This window comes from Nerophis lumbriciformis, linkage group LG02 (assembly GCF_033978685.3).
Source record: "Nerophis lumbriciformis linkage group LG02, RoL_Nlum_v2.1, whole genome shotgun sequence".
Taxonomy (NCBI): Eukaryota; Metazoa; Chordata; class Actinopteri; order Syngnathiformes; family Syngnathidae; genus Nerophis; species Nerophis lumbriciformis.
This window is the reverse complement of record NC_084549.2, coordinates 34,580,473-34,602,500: the sequence shown is the minus strand read 5'-3', so window position 1 is coordinate 34,602,500 and position 22,028 is coordinate 34,580,473. Positions and strand designations below refer to the sequence as shown.

The 22,028-nt window shown below is 38.8% G+C and overlaps 1 protein-coding gene across 1 annotated transcript in view; it reads right to left on the bottom strand.

Moving 5' to 3' along the window:
* Window positions 1-22,028, bottom strand: part of cdh23 (cadherin-related 23) — a 626,035-nt gene that overhangs the window by 435,780 nt on the left and 168,227 nt on the right. Inside the window, exons 5-7 of the mRNA XM_061961466.1 lie at window positions 21,555-21,697; window positions 21,122-21,169; window positions 17,324-17,416 (exon numbers count right to left, since the gene is read on the bottom strand). Of these exons, the coding sequence (XP_061817450.1) occupies window positions 17,324-17,416; window positions 21,122-21,169; window positions 21,555-21,697 (284 nt within the window). The remainder of the gene's footprint in view (window positions 1-17,323; window positions 17,417-21,121; window positions 21,170-21,554; window positions 21,698-22,028) is intronic.

The window sequence follows — 22,028 nt, the reverse complement described above, 5'->3', positions numbered from 1 at the left end:
TATACAATAAATTGTTAATCTTCAATTCTAGTCACCTCTAATGAATTAGAAAACCCTAAAACAAAATGACTCTTTCCTCTTAAAGGGAGCATGCCAACACAGCCCTTGATGGCGACGCCGCCAATTTATAGATCGATCAGCCTTCTCACACTGAATGTGTCTCCTTGTGTACTGACTGTGACAATGCTGACACACCATCAGTTGTTTTATCATCCTCTCTCTAACTCTTATGAATCTTCTTGTTAATTTGCAGTTAATATCTGCTTACTTTCTGCTGCAACACGGTTTCATCGACACTTTACTAAGCACATACTTCTTGCTGTTGTTTAATGCTGGCTTAGCATTTCTGCTCCTGGTTTGCTTTCGGTGTGTAACATTTAGTTTTCCACTAGATATTTATAAAACAATCTTGCCTTCCTTTATACTTCCTTCATACGAGCTGTTTGGAATTCGCCGCATTTGTGATGTCAGCAGACATCTCCATATATGGTTTCACCCGAAGAGCTTTGTGCGAGTCTGCCATTGTAGTCAATATGTTGCTTCTTTTGATCTATCCTCTTGTTATTGGGCGCACTGGCTCAAAAATGCACATGCATCCTCCGATGTTGCCATTTTTTAATAAAAATAATGTATATGTCAGTAAAATTAATATGGAAGCACTAAAAACTACAACATGGTTGACGGGGAGAAGACGCATTCTAAGTGGAGGCGATAAATAAGACCGCCCACAAAACTGTTTATCCTGAGGAGACAGTCAGAAAGCAGCTTGAAGATGGTCTGTAAAACATAACCAATGCAAAATGTTGACCACCATTACATGTTATATAAAGGTAGAAAAATCATAATATGATCCCTTTAAGATATTAAGAACTGCAGATATATTGCCTTAATGGAGTTGATTATTATTAGCTTAGGAAAACGGATATGCACTGTGTATGGAAACCAGTGATGTGCAGTCAGGGGAGGCAGGTGAAGCAGTGCCTCACGTGCCATCATGGAAAGAAAAAAAATGTAAAAAGAAAAAAAATAATTAAAATGTTATATGTATCCAGTGATTATACTATAAAGCTATTTTCCATTTAACTTCACCAGTTTTAGATTATTTTTATTCAGAATCGCTGAATTTTCACATTTGCCGTTCGAATACTGAGAAGAGACTTGCGGTGAGTCAGCAGCCAGTTGAGCCTCACCATGGATTGCGCAATGACTCGGCTAACTGCTGGCTTGATGCAGTGAAACCGTATTGCTATATTAATTATATTATGCATTTCCATAGTTTAGTTTGCTGAGGTATATAATGTACAGTGTATTTTGTCAACAACTGTATGTGTGTAACGTATTTCTTGTGCTGAGCAATCATAAAACGGCTGCGAAGACGCACTGGGTGAGGCTCGTAGTTCTCCCGCCTCCTGGTGGTAGAGGGCGCTAGTGATCCCAGGGATCATTCTTGCGACTACTCGGCTGCAGAATAAGTGACAACAAGCTAGCAGTACTCTGACTCGCCACACTGGGAGAAGTGCGAGCAGACACATGTCTCTTCAGCGGAAGCCAGCCTTTTTTTCCTTTTTTTCAAAACTGTATTTATAACAAACATGGCATTTTTATTAGAGTAAGCCAGCGTTTGTGGGTGTTTTTTGTCAGATGCAAAACTATTGTTTAATTGCTTGCAACAACATTAAATCAAATGAATGCGTCTGCCAATATGGAGGATTATATACTGTATCCAAGATGAAATACTTCTCTAAACTGGACTTTAAGACAAAATGAATGTGATCATACAAAGTAGGTTTTCATGGAGGATAGCTATTGCTGCTTCAAATACAAGCACAGAAAGGTAAGATACACTCACAATACTTGATTTATTTTATTAAAACCAAATGGGACCAAAAAGTATTTAATAACAACTTTATCAAATACTTGTTGGACCCATTTATCATATCATAAAATCATTATGATAATGCTTTTATGAAAGCAAATAAATCCCTTCTTTTTCTTGTTATTCTAATGTGCAACCTAATGATTAGAGCTGCACATATGAATTTACGTAAAAAAAAGAAAGAAAAAAAACCTCCAAAAGTATCTTTGCCTCACCTGGTGTATAGTTCACCGCACGTCACTGATGGAAACACATAATTAGCTGCTTTTCACTTGTCAGTTGAGGGACTAAAAATAAATACAGTGTCAGCCAGAGGGAAACGGAATTTGTGATCAACATTAAATGGTATTACTTGGCAAAGGTGATCATGTGCATATTTTTACGAAACTCTTTCGATACCAGTCAGTGGCCGATCGATCGTCACATGCCTAATGGAAACATATTGCAGACTATGTTCGGTATATATAGAATGTCTAGACTGAGAGAGTTCAAGTATATATAATCGGGGTTACAAAAGAGCTATTAACTCTCTGAGGGAAGAGGCTGGACCATAATTGAGTAAAACAATGCAGGTAATCACATAGTGTTGTAGGTATTAAATAAACAGACAACATGAGGTCAAATCATTTTAAAGTACAGCAAGGTTTTAGCAGAGTACAGAGTCATTGTACACATGATAGACTGTAACAAATCGGGGAAAAAAAGTTATCTAGAGATGGATAAAATAGAGTGTCCCTCGTTCAATCTTCTTATTTCATCTTTTTTCTCCGAGTCTTAGTGTCACACAGACTACACTTTGAGGCCTGAGCAACCAGCACCCATTCAGCTCCAGAAACACAACAGTCTAATACAATACAGGACAAAACACAAGAGCAGATACTAAGTGTTCGTTGGCCGTATCCAACTCTTACTCATTGTTCATAGTATGTGTATTTGTCTCAAATAAAGCATATGGGATGTTTTCTGTATTGCACCAGTTAGTTTGTAACAGGTCTCTCAAACCATTAGTAGAGAAAAACTGTGACGATATCAGTATGATGCCAGTACAGATCTACTGTTAGAATACTGAACACAATATAGTGCACAACATACTGTATATACTCTTGAATCATTGCACCTGCTGAAATATGCAAACTGGCAGTTGGCAGAACAAGTTGTGAGAAGGGAGGGAATTGCACTGCAGCTAAGTCCTACGTATGCTTGTCAAAATACTGTATATCGACTGTCAAAAATAAAAATATTAGAGGTATCATTTTTTCAGAAATATCATTTTATAATTTTGTAGCTGCTGGATGAGTTAAGAGCCTTATTAAATCAAATTCAACTGATGCGTTTTGGTGTCTGCTAGCGTTTTTTTCTTTCTGACTTTTGTGTTTTCATATATAGGAAAAAAGCTTTTTGCATTATGCATTTTCTTATCTTTGTAACATTCCAGCACACACTCGCAGTTAGTGCCAGCATTTCCCAGGGCGCACCTCCAGCACGTAACAAAAGTGGGTTCTGTTGTGGAAGCACTGCATGACTGCTTCTAAAATGCCCAGAAAAAGTGCTACATGTCTCTTGCATGTTTCAAAACAATTCAAAATGCCACAGGTAGGCACATGGTAACATGAATGTGTGGTAAATGACTGTATCCATGGTAAAAGCCGCATAGTACACCTCATTTACATAGGAGGGTCTGCATCACTTTTGCACTCAATTGTACACGCATTTTTCGTAGGTTACGCCCACTAGTTTTAGCATGTGGTATTTGGATCTAAGTAGGTCAGGCACTTGGAATTTTAGACATTATAATTTCGAGTAAAAGAGATTGATTATCAATATTGGGGCGGTATAGCTCGGTTGGTAGAGCGGCCGTGCCAGCAACTTGAGGGTTGCAGGTTCGATCCCCGCATCCGCCATCATAGTTACTGCCGTTGTGTCCTTGGGCAAGACACTTTACCCACCTGCTCCCAGTGCCACCCACACTGGTTTAAATGTAACTTAGATTTTGGGTTTCACTATGTAAAGCGCTTTGAGTCACTAGAGAAAAGCGCTATATAAAATATAATTCACTTCACACTTCACAGTATAGAATTTAGAAACACTTCTCAGCTTGTAACGTGTCTAATCTGATCCAAGACGGGACCCATCTGCTGTGCAATCTAATAATTATTCCTGATGATATTTACAGTTCAAGTGTGTAGACTCTGGGAGCTGAGTGTGTGGTTCTGTACTGCAAATAGAGCCAGCTCATTATCACAGGCAGAGAAACACTAGAAGCCCACATGCTTCCAATCACCCTTTTTATGGCTCTACAAATTAAAATGACATTAAGACACACAACCCCCAGGTACTGCTCATCTGATCACTACTGCGCTGCATCAGACTGTGCTGAACCACCTCCGTGTAAACTAAGTAAGGGCGTACTGTACACTAAGGTGGTTCTGCATTCTTGTGCAAACTATTTCAAGACACAGTGTTATTAAACATGGCTATTTTTACTGTTGACATTTTTGAAAGAACTTAGATTTTTTGATGAGCAGAAATATATTTTATATCATTCTAAAAAGCTTGTTATAAACTAATAATGAATATGTGACATAACTACCGTGTTCTTCGGAGTATAAGTCGCACCTGCCGAAAATGCACAATAAAGAAGGAAACAAACATATATAAGTCGCACTGGAGTATAAGTCGCATTTTTTGGGGAAATTTATTTGATAAAACCCAACACCAAGAATAGACATTTGAAAGGCAATTTAAAATAAAGAAAGAATAATGAACAACAGGCTGAATAAGTGCACGTTATATGATGCATAAATAACCAACTGAGAACGTGCCTGGTATGTTAACGTAACATATTATGGTAAGAGTCATTCAAATAACTATAACATATAGAACATGCTATACGTTTACCAAACAATCTGTCACTCCTAATTGCTAAATCCCATGAAATCTTATACATCTAGTCTCTTACGTGAATGAACTAAATAATATTATTTGATATTTTACGGTAATGTGTTAATAATTTCACACATAATTCGCTCCTGAATATAAGTCGCACCCCCGGCCAAACTATGAAAAAAACAGCGACTTATAGTCCGAAAAATACGGTATTCAAATAATGGCAGTATGAAGTGTTTTTATTGCAAATTAAAGTAATTTCACTGGGGATCTTCATGAGTACCCCAGTAGTGTGACATCATATGCCAACATTAACCATAACTCAGTGTTTTGACTATTTTTTGTCCCTAACTATAATTATTTTTGCCTGTCATATTGCAACCCTGGCTGGGAATTGAACCCATGCCCTCTGCCATCAAAGGCGAAAGTGTGACAGTGATTGTAAGTAGCAGAGTAAGCTCTTGAGTTGTATTACTATGTCATTTTATATTTGCAATCCTAAAAAACGTTTATTGTTAATGGCAACAGTAAAGCACAGTAATTTGTATTATATGGAGCTAATGTCAAGGCCAAGGCCAAGGCCAAGGCTGCCCTTTGTCACCGATTCTGTTCATAACTTTTATGGACAGAATTTCTAGGCGCAGTCAAGGCGTTGAGGGGATCCGGTTTGGTGGCTGCAGGATTAGGTCTCTGCTTTTTGCAGATGATGTGGTCCTGATGGCTTCATCTGGCCAGGATCTTCAACTCTCGCTGGATCGGTTCGCAGCCGAGTGTGAAGCGACTGGGATGAGAATCAGCACCTCCAAGTCCGAGTCCATGGTTCTCTCCAATGCCATCTTCGGGTTGGGGAGGAGACCCTGCCCCAAGTGGAGGAGTTCAAGTACCTCGGAGTCTTGTTCACGAGTGAGGGAAGAGTGGATCGTGAGATCGACAGGCGGATCGGTGCGGCATCTTCAGTAATGCGGGCGCTGTATCGATCCGTTGTGGTGAAGAAGGAGCTGAGCCGGAAGGCAAAGCTCTCAATTTACCGGTCGATCTACGTTCCCATCCTCACCTATGGTCATGAGCTTTGAGTTATGACCGAAAGGACAAGATCACGGGTACAAGCGGCCGAAATGAGTTTCCTCCACCGGGTGGCGGGGCTCTCCCTTAGAGATAGGGTGAGAAGCTCTGTCATCCGGGGGGAGCTCAAAGTAAAGCCGCTGCTCCTCCACATCGAGAGGAGCCAGATGAGATGGTTCGGGCATCTGGTCAGGATGCCACCCGATCGCCTCCCTCGGGAGGTGTTTAGGGTACGTCCGACCGGTAGGAGGCCACGGGGAAGACCCAGGACACGTTGGGAAAACTATGTCTCCCGGCTGGCCTGGGAACACCTCGGGATCCCCCGGGAGAAGCTGGATGAAGTGGCTGGGGAGAGGGAAGTCTGGGCTTCCCTGCTTAGGCTGCTGCCCCCGCGACCCGGCCTCGGAAAAGCGGAAGAAGATGGATGGATGGATGGATGGAGCTAATGTTATTGTAATGCCAGCATTAATAAGAGCCATTGTAGTGCTGGAGGGCTCCAGCAGGGGCCGCGTTGTGCTGGGAGCTATACTAGGGTACACCTGACTTCCTCCTTGCAGTCATTACAGACGTGAGCAGAACGTCTTTATGCTCTACTCACTCTTTATGCGCTACTCACTCTATACAAAACTCTCTTTGAACCACATCTGAACTACTGTAATGTCATCTGGTGTAACACCTTCCCTAGCTACCTTCACAAATTAGAATCAATGCAAAAGAAAATCATACGGGCCCTGTCATGGTCCAAGTTTAATGCCCCCACTCGACATCTATTCCATAATTATCATCTCCTAAGACTGACAGAGTTCAATGTTTATCACAATGCTTGTCAAACCTATCAAGTCCTCCACAGGCTGAGTCTCAGGCTCTGTAGCTTGATTCCTATCTACCGTCCCCGGCATGCCCACAACACTCGTAACTTTGACATGATATCAGGTAAACATCGTCTACTGACTTGTACTGCTCGAAGTGTTGTATGCAGGGGACCAAAGATCTGTAACCAGCTTGATGCTAATGACTCATGTGAATGACTAGTGCTCCTTTAGAGGATTAGCATTGTCAAATGTGGCTTCGGGGTAGACTACTGTTGGATTGTGCTTGGTTGAATGTATGTATGTATGTGTATGCTTGCTTTGTGCTCCTATTTTGTGTTTGTCATATCGCGTTTTTGTGCTGGCCACCATGTCAGCATTTCATGCATATACTGACCTCTGGGACCCCTGCCAAAAGCGTCTTCTAGCTTATCTGGGGGACCCTTTCACTTACCACCATCCTTAAATGGATATTCACTACTGTTGTAATTTCTAATATGGTATTGTGAATAAACTTGATTGATTGATTGATTGAAGTTGTGTCCTTGTATCTGTATACTAAAACATCTCCCTTCTCAGGTACAAGTGTCTTTACGTAAATAATTTTACCCCTGAGTGTATCTTTATAATGTTTAAACATGTTTGAAAGGGTATATTTTTATGATATGTGTCTTTTCAGTCGATGAGGCTTTATACACGATCAAGCTAATGCTAAAGCTAATTGCACTGCCGATGTCGAAGCTGATGCTAACTGCATCAATAGTGTTGAATATATAAAAAGGTATGGTGCATTGTTAATGATTAATCTGTGTATATTTCTGCTAATATGTGTATTTACTACAGTTTCTGGGACAAGTTCAGTGTAGTCTATTTAATATTAAGGAAGGATAAGTGACTTTTGTTACTAAAGCAGTATAGGCCTACTGTATAGGGTGAACTTCTGTATTTACTTGTTGAGACATCTTCCAATACTGTTACACTAAGGTAAAGTCTATTAGTGCAAAGAACAGGAAAACCTACTCGATTGTTGTTGAATGTATATTTGTATATTAATACTGGAGTGCATTTAATGAATATGTGTTGCAATACTGTGTACTTGTACATGTTTGGTATTTGATTTATTCCTGGCAGTCATTACAGACGTGAGCAGATCGAAGTTGTGTCCTTGTATCTGTATACTCAAACATCTCCCTTCTCAAGGCGATAACAAAAGCATGCACCATCTGAATGCGGAACGGTCGCAGTCCGGCATACACTTTCCGTTTTTATTCAAGTTAATGTGTTAATTTCCACCGCATGTGGAATGTCACCGACATATCACGTTATTATGCGCAGATTTGCAAGATCTCGTAAAAGTTTGTGAAGCCGGTCCGCGGTCGTTCCGCATTCAATGGAAATTCGGGGTTACACCACCAGTGTATTTCCGACCTAAATAGTTATGACAAATTGTTGGTTGAATATATGCAGGTACAAAATAAAATATAACGGTAACATTGGTCTGTGACTCATTCTTGTTAATAAGAACAGATATGTTCAAGGTAAAATGATTTGCTATTTGTTTTACAAAATGACAGTTAAACAGTTTAACACACTGATCAGAGGTTTATTCAACTTTTTCTCAGGATTCAAACACATGAAGAACTCTTAGAACTACTGTATATGGATGTTTTCATCTTATAACTAGTGGTATGATCTCCAGCAAAAAAAAAGAAGTAACTTTTAACTTCCTGCGTCACAGCAGGTATTCCTCCTCATAATTCATCAAAATCACTAAGCCATTGAAAAAAACAAACCCAAAAACGCTGTCAAACAGTCAATATTTTAATCAGATTAATCACAGGGTTGCTATAAATTCATTTATATTATTCACATTTAAATACAATCTACAAATGTACGTACACATACACTATATTGCCAAAAGTATTTGGCCTTTGCTCATATGTGCCTTTACTAACATATGAACTTGAAGTGCCATTCCATGGAATTGTCCAAAATGTTTTGGTATCCTGGAGCATTCAAAGTTCCTTTCACTGGAACTAAGGGGCCAAGCCCAACTCCTGAAAAACAACCCCACACTATAATTCCTCCTCCACCAAATTTCACACTCGGCACAATGCAGTTCGAAATGTAGCGTTCTCCTGGCAACCTCCCAACCCAGACTCGTCCATCAGATTGCCAGATGGAAAAGCGTGACTCATCAGTCCAGAGAAGGCGTATGCACTGCTCGAGAGTCCAGTGGCGACGTGCTTTACACCACTGCAGTGATGTATGGCTTAGATGCAGCTGCTTGGCCATGGAAACCCATTCCATGAAGCACTCTGCGTCCTGTACGTGGGCTAATTGGAAGGTCACATGAAGTTTGGAGCTCTGTAGCAATTGACTGTGCAGAAAGTATTTGCACTATGCGCTTAAGCATTCGCTGACCCCTCTCTGTCAGTTTACGTGGCCCACCACTTGTTGGCTGACTTGCTGTTGTTCCCAAACTCTTCACTTTTCTTATAATAAAGTTGACTTTGGAATATTTAGGAGCGAGGACATTACACGACTCGATTTTTCGCACAGGTGGCATCTTATGACAGTTCCACGCTGGAAATCCCTGAGAGGGCCCATTCTTTCACAAGTGTTTGTAGAAACAGTCTCCATGCCTAAGTGCTTGATTTTATTAGGGCACCTGATTCTCATTATTTGGATGGGTGGCCAAATACTTTTGGCAATATAGTGTACATACAGTCATAAATACACACGTACATACGCTCATTGTTTTGCAAGTCATTGTTTTGCAAGTCATAAGTAAGTCTCAAGTCTTTGCCCTCAAGTCCCGAGTCAAGTCCAAAGTCAAGACTGGAAAGTCTCAAGTCAAGTCCCAAGTCCTGCATTTTTATTTTCGAGTCCTTTTCAAGTCCTTTTAACCACAGACTAATATATTTACACAGATTGTGTATGCTTTTAAAACGCTGTATTTATTTATTAAAACAGGTGCATTTGAAATTGCAGGAAAAAAAATAGTGCTGACATTGCACTTCATATTAGCACTATTAACCAGTCATTTTAAACATTTAACTCTTTCCTCTACAGAATAAACACATTTAAAAAAAACAAGTGCAACTGTACTTATTTGCACAAAAGTGTTAACATTGTATTTCCATGGCATATTGCATTGTAACTAGTTCCACAGCAGTTTCTATCCTGTTCTTACCTTATCTCATTGATCTCATCTCATACTGTAAGTGTGTTTATATGTGCGTACACATGAAAAACATAACAAATACATGAACATAACAATGAACAGAATAATTTTTAGATGTCAGGGCCCTATGCAATATGTACACATATTCTTAATATAGTATACAATTTAACTGACCTTCATTTGACTTTGTTTGTCTTTTTGTAGGCTGCTAAAATACGCGGTGCTGCTGACCGCTGTCTAACGTTACGTTACTGTGTGTGATACATTGACTAACGTAACGTTATGTGTTGGTACCTCTTGCAACCCTGCTTAAAAAAAATCACTTAACAAAAAGTATGAGTAAGGTAGCGAACTGCAGTGGACGCAACAGATTGTCGTGTTTGCAATGACATTATAACCATCGACATCTTATAAGTAGACGTATCATTGGCTGCTGTGACGCGAGAAATTCGGCCGCCATCTTGAAGTGGTGATGAGGAGCCGGCAAGCAGTCTAAACTGACAGTTGACAGGTAGAAAACAAAGATGGCGGGCTGGTGTTCAGCGTTTTCCTGCTCAAATGAGCGGACTGTTGAAAATAGGAATCGGGGGATTACTTTTCACAAGTAAGATTTAACATTAACGTACTATTGGTTGTATTTTGTGAAAATAATATTACCACTGAGTTGAGAAGGAGCAAAGATCTTCAATATTTGTATGTGAAAATCACAAAGAAATCTTCTGGGGGAGGATGATTCTCCTACAGGGGTTTGGTTTACACACTTTCTGCCCCACCTAAAACAAAATTCACCAGCCGCCACTGATTATGATGCATTCTCATTTTAGGCAAAGTATAAGACAATACTTTCTTAACAGTATAATTGTAACCAGGAATAAGTCTTCAAGTAACAATATTCAAATACTAACATTGTTGGGTAAAACAGAATTTGGTTTTATTCTGAATCCAGTGAAACAGATTGGTGGTTTTAGCTGATATAAAGACTTTCAGGTGTTTATATATGTTTATGTTTAAGTATTTGGCAGACGCTTTTATCCAAAGCGACATACATAAAAAATACATATAAAACAATCACTGTAAACATGATCATTTAAGGGAAGAATGTAATAGAAAATATCAATACAAAGTGTCAAGTCAGATTAAACTCTCTGCTGCTGCAGAAACAGAGATACAGTCTATAAGATATATAGATATCTAATGTATTCATACATTGTTTATGTAGGATATACGCATGTATATATAACCTAATCATATTGTTTCTTCAATTTAAAAATAGATGACCGTTTTTTTCCCCCTTCTCTGGGATTATATTCCCAGTTTTGATCTCGGACGTCTGGTCATTTATAGCATATAAGAATATTCTATTACTGTTAAGCAAACTATGAATAATAAAACATGTGTCCTTTATCATAGCTACACGTATGACAAAAAAGCGTGTGAAAATCAGTGGTATTCAGTGAGGTAAAATGAATTAAATGCGATGACAGTTCATTGCTCCTGCCAAATGAATTGCACCGAGTGGAGCGGATCACCACTCCAAGATGGCGGCCCCGTGTCTCGTCAGCGCCAGTAGGCAGTAGCGCTCGATGCTGCGTCTACTTATAAGATGTCTATGGTTATAGCGTTAGCAGTGAGTTTACAGCCTCACTGATTTAACTACACAGCAAATAAAAGTTACGTTACTTAGCCAATAAACGTTAGCTTACATTCAAAACTTACCGTTCTTTGTGCAACTTCAAATGTTGAACGTTGTTGCGTTTCCGTCTGTAATCTTCGAACCGCATGTTTTGCATACTGCAATTCGTTTTTTGTTGACCAACTCATAGTTTTAATACCCGAACAAAACTATCTCTGGCATAATTGTTTCTCACTGGCTCGTTGTTTGACAGCTCTTCTTCGCTGGTTGTCCTGCAATTTGATTGGATGAATGCTGTGGAATGAAAACAACGTGGATGTAATTTGATTGGATGTTGTACTGACAGGCAGCACACACGCTGACAGATAGGCACACACATACACAATGAAAGATACGGAGCGCTCCTGAATAACTATTTAATCTTTGGGTTTTGGGGAAAGTAGCAAGTCTTGTCAAGTCAAAGGCTCAAGTCCAAGTCAAGTCACAAGTCACTGATGTTAAGGTCTAAGTCGAGTTGCAAATCTCTTTATATTTTGTCAAGTCGGGTCTAAAGTCATCAAATTCATGACTCGAGTCTGACTCGAGTCCAAGTCATGTGACTCGAATCCACACCTCTGATAAATACACACGCACATACTAAGCACATACATATTGTAGATACATATACACACACACACACATACTGTACATTTATTTTTACCACAGCAAAGTAAAAGGTCAAAATATTCCACTCCTCTTTATTTCCCCACATATCGCCTTTTTGTGTTATTCAAGTATTCATTACATTTATGTATTGTTGCATTGGAAGCGATTGTTATGTAGATAATAGAGCTAAATGTTGTTTTTCATTATCAGTATTGTTATTTTTATTGGTGTTATCATTGTTCCATTGTAGTGCAATAATGTTCATTGTGAATACAGTTTTATTACTAATTGTTTTTTTATGTTTACAATTTTAATTTGTATATATTGTATTTGCTTATGGAGTTCTGTTGTTGTTGTTGTCTTTCTCTGGCATGCACCCCTCTTGTGCCCGTCTTATATCTTCTTCTTTCAATGCTCTCCTGCTGCGATCTGGCTGCGCCAAACACCAAATATATCTAAACATTTAAAAAAGTCTAATACAAATACGGCAACAAAATAAATATTCCACACTTTTCTTTTGTAAAGTAGATCTGTACAGCAGATATGGGCATCTCCATCAACAATATGATTTGATTGACTGGCTGGACAGGACAGATAAAAAAGGAAAAAAAAAGTACGATCAATTTCTAATCGATAATATAATAATGGCGTTTAATTCTGCATGACCAAAGAGACTCAGAAAAGAATGAAAATATATGCACTTAGCTTGTTCAATAAACACCTTTAACATCATTTTCATGTTGACAAAAAATCAGGTCTGTTTTTCAACACAAACATGTATCCACATGAATGTGAACCTGTTACTTCTTCTGTTATGAATGTGCTATTGTAAGCGTTCTTTCCCACAGAGTCTAATCTTTCCCACAGAAAGTGCACAATAATTTATGTCGGTCAAAATTGTATTTCACTCAAATTTCCCATTGCGAGGGCCAGCGTGCTGTTTACTATATTCCATATTGATACATTTGGTTCTGCAGCCTGTCATTACCATATCAACTTCCCATTGCACATGTGAGAATGTAACACTACTTTGAAAAACTGCCCTGAAGTATGTTGCAAGAGACATTCATTCTGCTCAGCAAATGAAACATTTTAAACATATTAATAAACATGGTGGATTAATATGTAATAACATGTTAATTTCAACAGTTCTAAAAATGCAAGCATGTTGCCTGCTCCCTGTTGTTCTACTTTGGACGAGAATGTTTCATTCAGTTCTGTTTCTGCAGGTTAAATTCCACTGACCATATCTTATTACTTCCAAGGGGACGGCGTGGCGAAGTTGGGAGAATGGCCGTGCCAGCAATATGAGGGTTACTAGTTCAATCCCCACCTTCTTCCATCCTAGTCATGTCCGTTGTGTCCTTGAGCAAGACACTTCACCCTTGCTCCTGATGGGACTGGTTAGCGCCGTGCATGGCAGCTCCCGCCATCAGTGTGTTAACGTGTGAATGTGTGTGTGCGAATGGGTGAATGTGGAAAATAGTGTCAAAGCGCTTTGAGTTCCTCAGAAAGGTAGAAAAGCGCTATACAAGTATGACCCATTTACCATTTACCATAAATCACAAAGTGTTGGTGAAATGAATGCACTCTGTTGTGAAAAGCAAAAAAAATAAGCATGTTTTAGGAACGTTTGACCGATTAGAAAGTTTGTGAGTGTCACATCCATCATCTTCATCTGGCTACTGTCACTGGTAAAGTTACTAATGTCAGACCTTAGTAAATCTAAAAGGCGTCATTACGATTCTCAACTTATTCATGACAAAACCAGGAACAAAACAAGCATTTGTATCGGAGGTGCCTTTGAAAGATGGAGGCGATTGAAGGCGGAGAAGATTTTTTTAATCTGACGCCATACTTGCTAATTTCCTCCTTGATAGGTAAGTAAGGCATGTACGTTTTCTTATTACTTGTAATAAATGGAAATGAACATTTCGTATGTAAACTATATTGTCCAATACAGTCTATTATCTTGTCTAACAAAGCTAGTATGTTCGTGCAATGACACATCGACATACAGGCTAACGGGAGAAATATATGCCAGTTAGCCTGTATGTCGATGTGTAATCCAACTGACAGGGCAAAATATATTTTTGACAAATAAAACCTATGTGGATCTGGGTAGTGTCAGTGCATATTTTGTTCGCAATATGCTGATACGCTGAGGAAATTGGTTCTAACATTAGCACGGCTAATTGCGGGTTCTGGTACTGTATCTGCATCAGGCACATATAAGTTGGTATTTTCTTGGCACAATATAATGCATTATATGTAATGATTTTCTAATTTGTATATTGACATGGTAGTAGGCAATATGATTTATGCGTAACGGGGTTTTTGCGTAACGTGGGTTGGCTCACAGAATCGAACTCTGCACTGAAAGATGGAAGAGAATGCAGTGCGTCAAGTTGGATGCAACATGGAGTTATGCTGAACGAAATGTGGCTGTAATTGTATTGCCATCAAAGTAGGCCTTTGCGATATATAATATATTATACATTATTAAATAAAATATATTTGGATGGTGGTCCGTGCGGTCAAACTAGACATTTTAGCAGGGTAATGCCAACAATCTGTCCCAACTCCCGACTAAAATATTGCTGCGTAACTTTACAAATACATTTGGCTAATTGACATTAGAAAAATGTGGCATAATTACTTAGTAAACCATCTTGCAAGAAGCATAAACAAGAGAAACCTACATCGTAGGACTCGTCGATTGCCATCTGAAGTTCCTTGGGGTAGAATCCAGATTTGGCTGCGTACCTGGCAACCTCAGTCATGAAGAGTGGGAGGGGACTACAGAGTTTTGACCGTGATTGCAGTACCATTTCTGGCCACATTACTACATATGGTATATTTTATGTTTTTGTGCATATGACAACTGAAAGTATTTTATCTATACTATTTGATTTTAATTTGAATTAAAAATGTTTATGTTGATTTTATTGTGTTTTTAACTTGACTTATGATTATTTTTATGAATATCAAATTTTTAATTGTACCTTTACATTTTCTGTAAAGCACTTCGAATTGCCTTGCGCACGAATTTGGCACTTTAAAAAAACTTACTTTGCTTTGCCTTTATTATTGCTAATTGTATTCAGTTATCAGAATAAACCACATCATTATGGAGTGATTTCACAGCCTGTTTCCTCACATGCCATAGACACTTTGTAAAAAGGTCATAAAAAAGGTGGGCAAAAACATACGTTGGAGAAAAGTGTACACAGAAGGTGACATGATTAAAGGCCTACTGAAACCCACTACTACCGACCACGCAGTCTGATAGTTTATATATCAATGATGAAATCTTAACATTGCAACACATGCCAATACGGCCGGGTTAGCTTACTAAAGTGAAATTTTAAATTTTGCGCGAAATATCCTGCTGAAAACGTCTCGGTATGATGACGTCTGCGCGTGACGTCACGGATTGTAGAGGACATTTTGGGACAGCATGGTGGCCAGCTATTAAGTCGTCTGTTTTCATCGCAAAATTCCACAGTATTCTGGACATCTGTGTTGGTGAATCTTTTGCAATTTGTTCAATGAACAATGGAGACAGCAAAGAAGAAAGCTGTAGGTGGGAAGCGGTGTATTGCGGCAGGTGTTGTGCTGGATAACGCACCCCCGCCGTAGAATGCACCCCCTGACTGTTGTGCCGGATAACACAGCCGGTGTTTTATTGTTTACATTCCCGAAAGATGACAGTCAAGCTTTACCATATGCCTGTGGAGAACTGGGACAACAGAGACTCTTACCAGGAGGACTTTGAGTTGGATACGCAGACGCGATACTGTGAGTACGCATGCAGCTACGGCTTCCAAAAATTTAATCGCTTGCCCGTACGTGCATGCCGCTATGTGTGGCATATTAAATATAAGACTGGTTGTGTTGTGGCTAATGGAGTATATATATATGTCTTGTGTTGATTTACTGTTTTAGTCATTCCCAGCTGAATATCAGGTCCCACCCGCCTCTCACAGCATCTTCCCTATCTGAATCGCTCCCACTGCCCTCTAGTCCTTCACTCTCACTTTCCTCATCCACGAATCTTTCATCCTCGCTCAAATTAATGGGGAAATCGTCGCTTTCTCGGTCCGAATCGCTCTCGCTGCTGGTGGCCATGATTGTAAACAATGTGCAGATGTGAGGAGCTCCACAACCGGTGACGTCACGCGCATATCGTCTGCTACTTCCAGTACAGGCAAGGCTTTTTTATCAGCGACCAAAGGTTGCGAAGTTTATAGTCGATGTTCTCTACTAAATCCTTTCAGCAAAAATTTGGCAATATCGCGAAATGATCAAGTATGACACATAGAATGGACCTGCTATCCCCGTTTAAGTAAGAAAATCGCATTTCAGTAGGCCTTTAAATCCTTTCTATAAGTGGACAATTCAATGTGACTGCCCTCTGTAAAGTACTATCTATCTATCTATCTATCTATTGTTAGTGTAACACACAAGAATGAACTCGGTGTTCGCTAATAGACAAGATGCATGGACAAATATGTTAGGATTTGTAATATATGTCTAACTTGGAAGCGAGGAAAGAACATTTTTAACTGGTGGCCTCCTCTAAGTAGTTCCTACTTTCTCATCCTTGATTTGCTTGGCTTTATGGATTGGAGAGAGAAAAACCAAGTGGCTTTGAAGATTTAGTGAAGACTCCGAAAACGGTGATGATTCAATATAAACACAACACAAAATAGGTGTGTGTGTTTGTGGATTTAGCCCCCATTTGAAGTCCTCCACTCCACTCTGGCAATTACTTCGTATCATGGATTATAGAGCGAGAGGGCAAAGAGAAGAGGGATGGATGGAAAGAAGTGAGGTACCAGATCCAGCGAGAGGACAGCAGAGCACAAGAAAGTGTGAGAAGAAAAGAGATTGAGGTCTTTCACAAGTGAATAGCTGTCCTTCCTATAAGTAAGCGGTAGAATCTCTCTAAACATCTGGAAGAAAACTCTCAAAATCATGTTAAGTTCACACAAGCAGTAAAATCACTAAAAAATGTCTTATAATGTATTTTTCACTTCCACTGTTCTTTAGTGACATGTCCTCCGTTCCCATGCTGATTCTAATTACAGTTTTTATGCGAGGATTTGTCATTTTGTTTAAATCTTCTGCAACGGAAAGGGCGGGCCTGTTCAACAAAGGTGTATCCCCAACCTAAGATTTAAGCATCACCATTCTGGAGATGCAGTAAGTAATTCCCTTACCTCTGGGATGTGGACGGTGTAGGGCTGCCCATGGAAGATTGGTGCGTTGTCGTTCACGTCACCAATCTGAATGTTGACGGTGTCTTTCACTACCTGGGGGAGGAAATAACCAGGTAAAGCATTTCCTATTCCATTTCCTATCACAGTAAACGACCCTAAATCAAAAAACTTGGCAAAATATGTTAAAATTATTCATTTGAATATAATATAAAATGTAATAATATAGTTTGAAAGTATGCCTTACTTTAATTTTGCACTTAATGAGCAACACATAATGTAATTTTCGGATTATAGAACACACCTACGTATAACCCGCAACAACACAATTTTTGTACCCATTTTATTTTGTATATGAAGAGTTAACGCATAAATATACATCCCCGTTTTCCTTGTTGTGAGTAAATCAATGTTTTTTGTGGAGCTTTTCATGAAACATAAATCCTGCTGATCAGGATTGCAATTGAATTGTTTCTAACAACCAAAATGATGGACTTAATTTGAAAAATGCACCTTTATTACAAATAGGGAATTTTGATATATTTGTAGTAAATTGGCAGCAAAAACAGATAACTCCGGACATTTTTTTCTTTCGAAAAACAGACTAATCCTAATTGGTGCCAGCTTGGTCCTAAAAAATTGTGAAAACAGAGACATTTTTTCAGAGGAATGCATATTCCATCACTGAATTAATTTCATCCAAACAAACACCTTTTTTGGGTGATCCCTGGACAGGGGGGTTCGGGGTTTACATTGACCGCTGCATCATGACATCATTACATTGACAGTTGCATCACAAGACAACAACAGCATTGTAAACATACAATTCAGTTTGTCATTAGAGGGTAATGGCTACACACGTATCCTGTACATTATGCACAAAGTCCATAGACAGGATTTTTCCGACCACACTGTGTCGGCCTATCTTCCTCATCCAACGCTAAGATTTATCAGGGCACTACACATTACTGATTTCATTAAAGTTACTCATTGTTGATGCTTTAATTTCGTTACAATCACAGCAAAACAGACACAATGCCAGCAAACATTTTGATGCACTGAATGGTCTTTATGGATTTGTCTGTTTGTGCTGCAAAGCGAGCAGGTTGCTTGTTGGTTTCTAAGGTAAAACGGAATATTCAACAGTCAAATGCGAAAGATAAGTGGCTTTTGCGGAACATTTGTTTGTACCTCCTTGTAGAGAATGGTGTAATCTCTTTAGTGGCACTCACAGCTCAAAATTGGCGGAATGGCATTTATGTTTTTTTGCGCCGGAACACCTCTTACATTGACCATCTATAAGCCGCATGTACTTGTATTGTATTTACACAGGCCTTTGTCTTCATTTGCAAATTTATCAAAAGAGAATGTCTGTAAAAATGTCTTTCAGTTTCCTACCGGAAAAGTAATTGAGCGCTGTCTTCGTGTGAGGTTCGTGTTTTTCTGTGTCGGGGTGCGTCATTCTGCATTTTCTCTGCTTTGGGTTTTTTTTCACTTTTGTTTTTTTTTCACTTTTGTTTCGAGGCTGGTCGCTTCTGGGCATATGCCATCTTTTCGGCGCACAGCGTTCCGTCCTTTTGGGGCCTGTTGGCAGTGGTGGTTTTCCGTTCCGTGCAACTTCTTTGTCCTTTTTCGATGGCTGAGTCGATCGCCTTTGGCTTTGGGGCTGTGTCGTGTGCGTTTTGTTTTGTCTTGGCAAGGGATATATACCGTGTACCGGTAATTTTTGGTATCGGTTCCTAATTGGGTCAATCCAGGAACACCGTTATGATTCTGGACTAAAGCTACTGCTATCAGTATTACATTTGATCCAGCTGACCGTCCTTTGAGTGATCCAGTAATCCACAGGCCAATATTAATCCACTCAAAAAAGTGAACATATTAAATAATCATTGTTTGTTTTTTTTGTTTTTACATACCTCACACACGACACAGATGTATACTTCAATAGCTGTCAATACTGGCTTCCGGTCCGTCAATCAAATAAGTCTGTGTGCAATACAGACGGGAATAACTGCTCCTATTGTTACAAAGCGCACACCCGCCTAGCATGCTATTTGATTGTATTGATTTATATTATATACTTGATAAACTATATCATGTTAAAGGTCTACAAATGAATATGAGTACCATACATTATTATTATTGTACCCATTTATTTATTAAGTTAAAAAGTACCAATGATTGTCACACACACACTAGGTGTGGCAAAATTATTCTCTGCATTTGACCCATCACTCTTGATCACACCCTGGGAGGTGAGGGGAGAAGTGAGCAGCAGCGGTGGCCACGCCCGGGAATAATTTTTGGTGATTTAACCCCCAATTCCAACCCTTGATGCTGAGTGTCAAGCAGAGAGGTAATGGGTCCCCATTTTTATAGTCTTTGGTATGACTCGGCCGGGGTTTGAACTATCATTTTACTACTAATATTTTAGATATAATCATAGCGACAAGCAGTAGAAAATGAATTAATGGATATAGTGCATGTATTTTGTAATGAATAGAAACACAGTGATGGATCTGTGTGGTCTTTACAAGATGATGACATAACAACAAAATCAGGTGTTGATAAAATACTTACCTGCTGTTAGGTTGTATCATGATGTTGGTGGTGCTAATAAAAATGATTTTTTTCACATCTTTATTTACACAAATGTCATATAGTACCAACAAGAGTACCGAGGAATACTGGTATCAATAAGGAATATTGATATTGGTAACGGTATCGACAAAATCTTAATGATATACATCCAAAGTCTTGGCCATTAAGAGAGTGAGTACATAATGCGCTGAAATGGCTGACTGAATTGTTCTGTGAGTATGTCTGATTTAATGTGAACAATTTCATTGGTCATCCGTGACAAGGCGTCATGTGAAGCTGGTGAACTACCGTATTTTTTCGGAGTATAAGTCGCACCTGCCGAAAATGCATAATAAAGAAGGAAAAAAACATATAAATCGCACAGGAGCCCGGCCAAACTATGAAAAAAACTGCGACTTATAGTCCGAAAAATACGGTAGAAACAATCCATAAATTAGCCACAGCATTGAATCAACCGCATGGTGCAAAGTGTGGGACTAAAGTAGTGAAATATAGTCTGGAAATTACTGTGCTCAAACATGGTTAAGAGGAAAATACTTTTTACCAATGAGCAAACTAAAAATGTTCAACTTATTTTAAGTGTTGACTCAGGGCATAGCAGCGCAAAGGTTACTTACATTCAAGTACATTGCTGGTTTGTTTTCATGTAGATATTTGAATAGATTATCCATCCTTTTAATCAATACAATTGAATATATGCAATTGTACAGTCACTCAAATTGTTTTTTGTACTTTAAAAATAAAGATAATATTAATCTTAAGCTCAATGACTTTGTCTGTGGTTAAGAAAGTGGTGTATTGTTGTCGTTTTTTTTCTTGTGAACTATGCTTAACACTTTCAACATTGATTCTTTACACTCGATTATGATTCTGTCATCTCTGTCACCCAATTTTAAACACATATGTGAACACTTTTTTATTGTGCTACAGAAGTCAGATACCGTGTAGGATGGAGATGAGAGAAAAAAGATGCCTTCAGTTTACTGTAAATATTGAGTATAGTGCAGTATCTGGTCTTAGGAATGACATACTTTCAATATGGACCTAATAAATATATAGAGGAGGAATAGACCATTATGTATCAAAAAATAATTATATAATACAGGATAGCTTTCTAGTTAGCTTACATAATTAAAAAGTCACAATAGATGTACTAAGAGAGAGGAAAATGGAAGGAGGTCTAAATGTGTCCTTTACCTCTTGAATGTCACTCACGTAGAATTCAACTTGCATCTCTGACTTGGTCTGATGAAAACATATACAATAGACATCACATACTTTGCAAGTAATACAGAAAAGCAAAAATCAAGTGTTAACATTTGTTTAAATTTGATTAAAATCAAGTGTTGCTGCTCTTGTTTTTTAGAACACTGTAAGACTTTTTGGAGAATACAAATATATACAATATATAAGCCCCAAATTGTTCATAATATTTCATCATTTTGACTTCAAGATTTTGTTAAAATGTAAATAAAGACTGAGACATATGTTTTTTCCCCACATTGTCTTAACATCTGGGAGTCATTTTCCATCAAGAGAAAACTTGCAGGTTGAATCGAAGCAACTTTCCAAAGTTGCAACATTGTGGTACACACACACAGTTGTTAGTATGCTCAAAAGGTGATCTTACCTCACGATCAAGCTGCTTTTGAAGCCACACAACACCAGTGTCTTTGTTCACAGAAAAATACCGCATGGCCTCCTCTCCAGAAACCCCATACATGAGGGGTTCCTCCTCAGGGTCGTGCGCCTGTAGCTTGGCCACAGATGAACCTGCCAGACAAAGATGTTTTAGGGAATGAACTGCCAGTCCTTAAAATGAGACAGCACATCTCACTTTATACAATTTTAGAGTAAAGCCCAAAATGAATCCTACCCTGGGCAAATTTTGATTTTTAATTGGTTTCATTGAATTAATATTGTTGGCCTGTAATACACAACAAGTAGCCAAAATGTATTGGTTATTTGTCAATAACCAAAGTTTACACCTTTATTGATGTATTTATTTTTATAGCTGTTAACCTTTTATGAATAAAAAGTGATTTTCTTGCTCATTCTTTTGGACTCTTTTTTTGGACATAATAGATAACATTTCCTCAGCTTG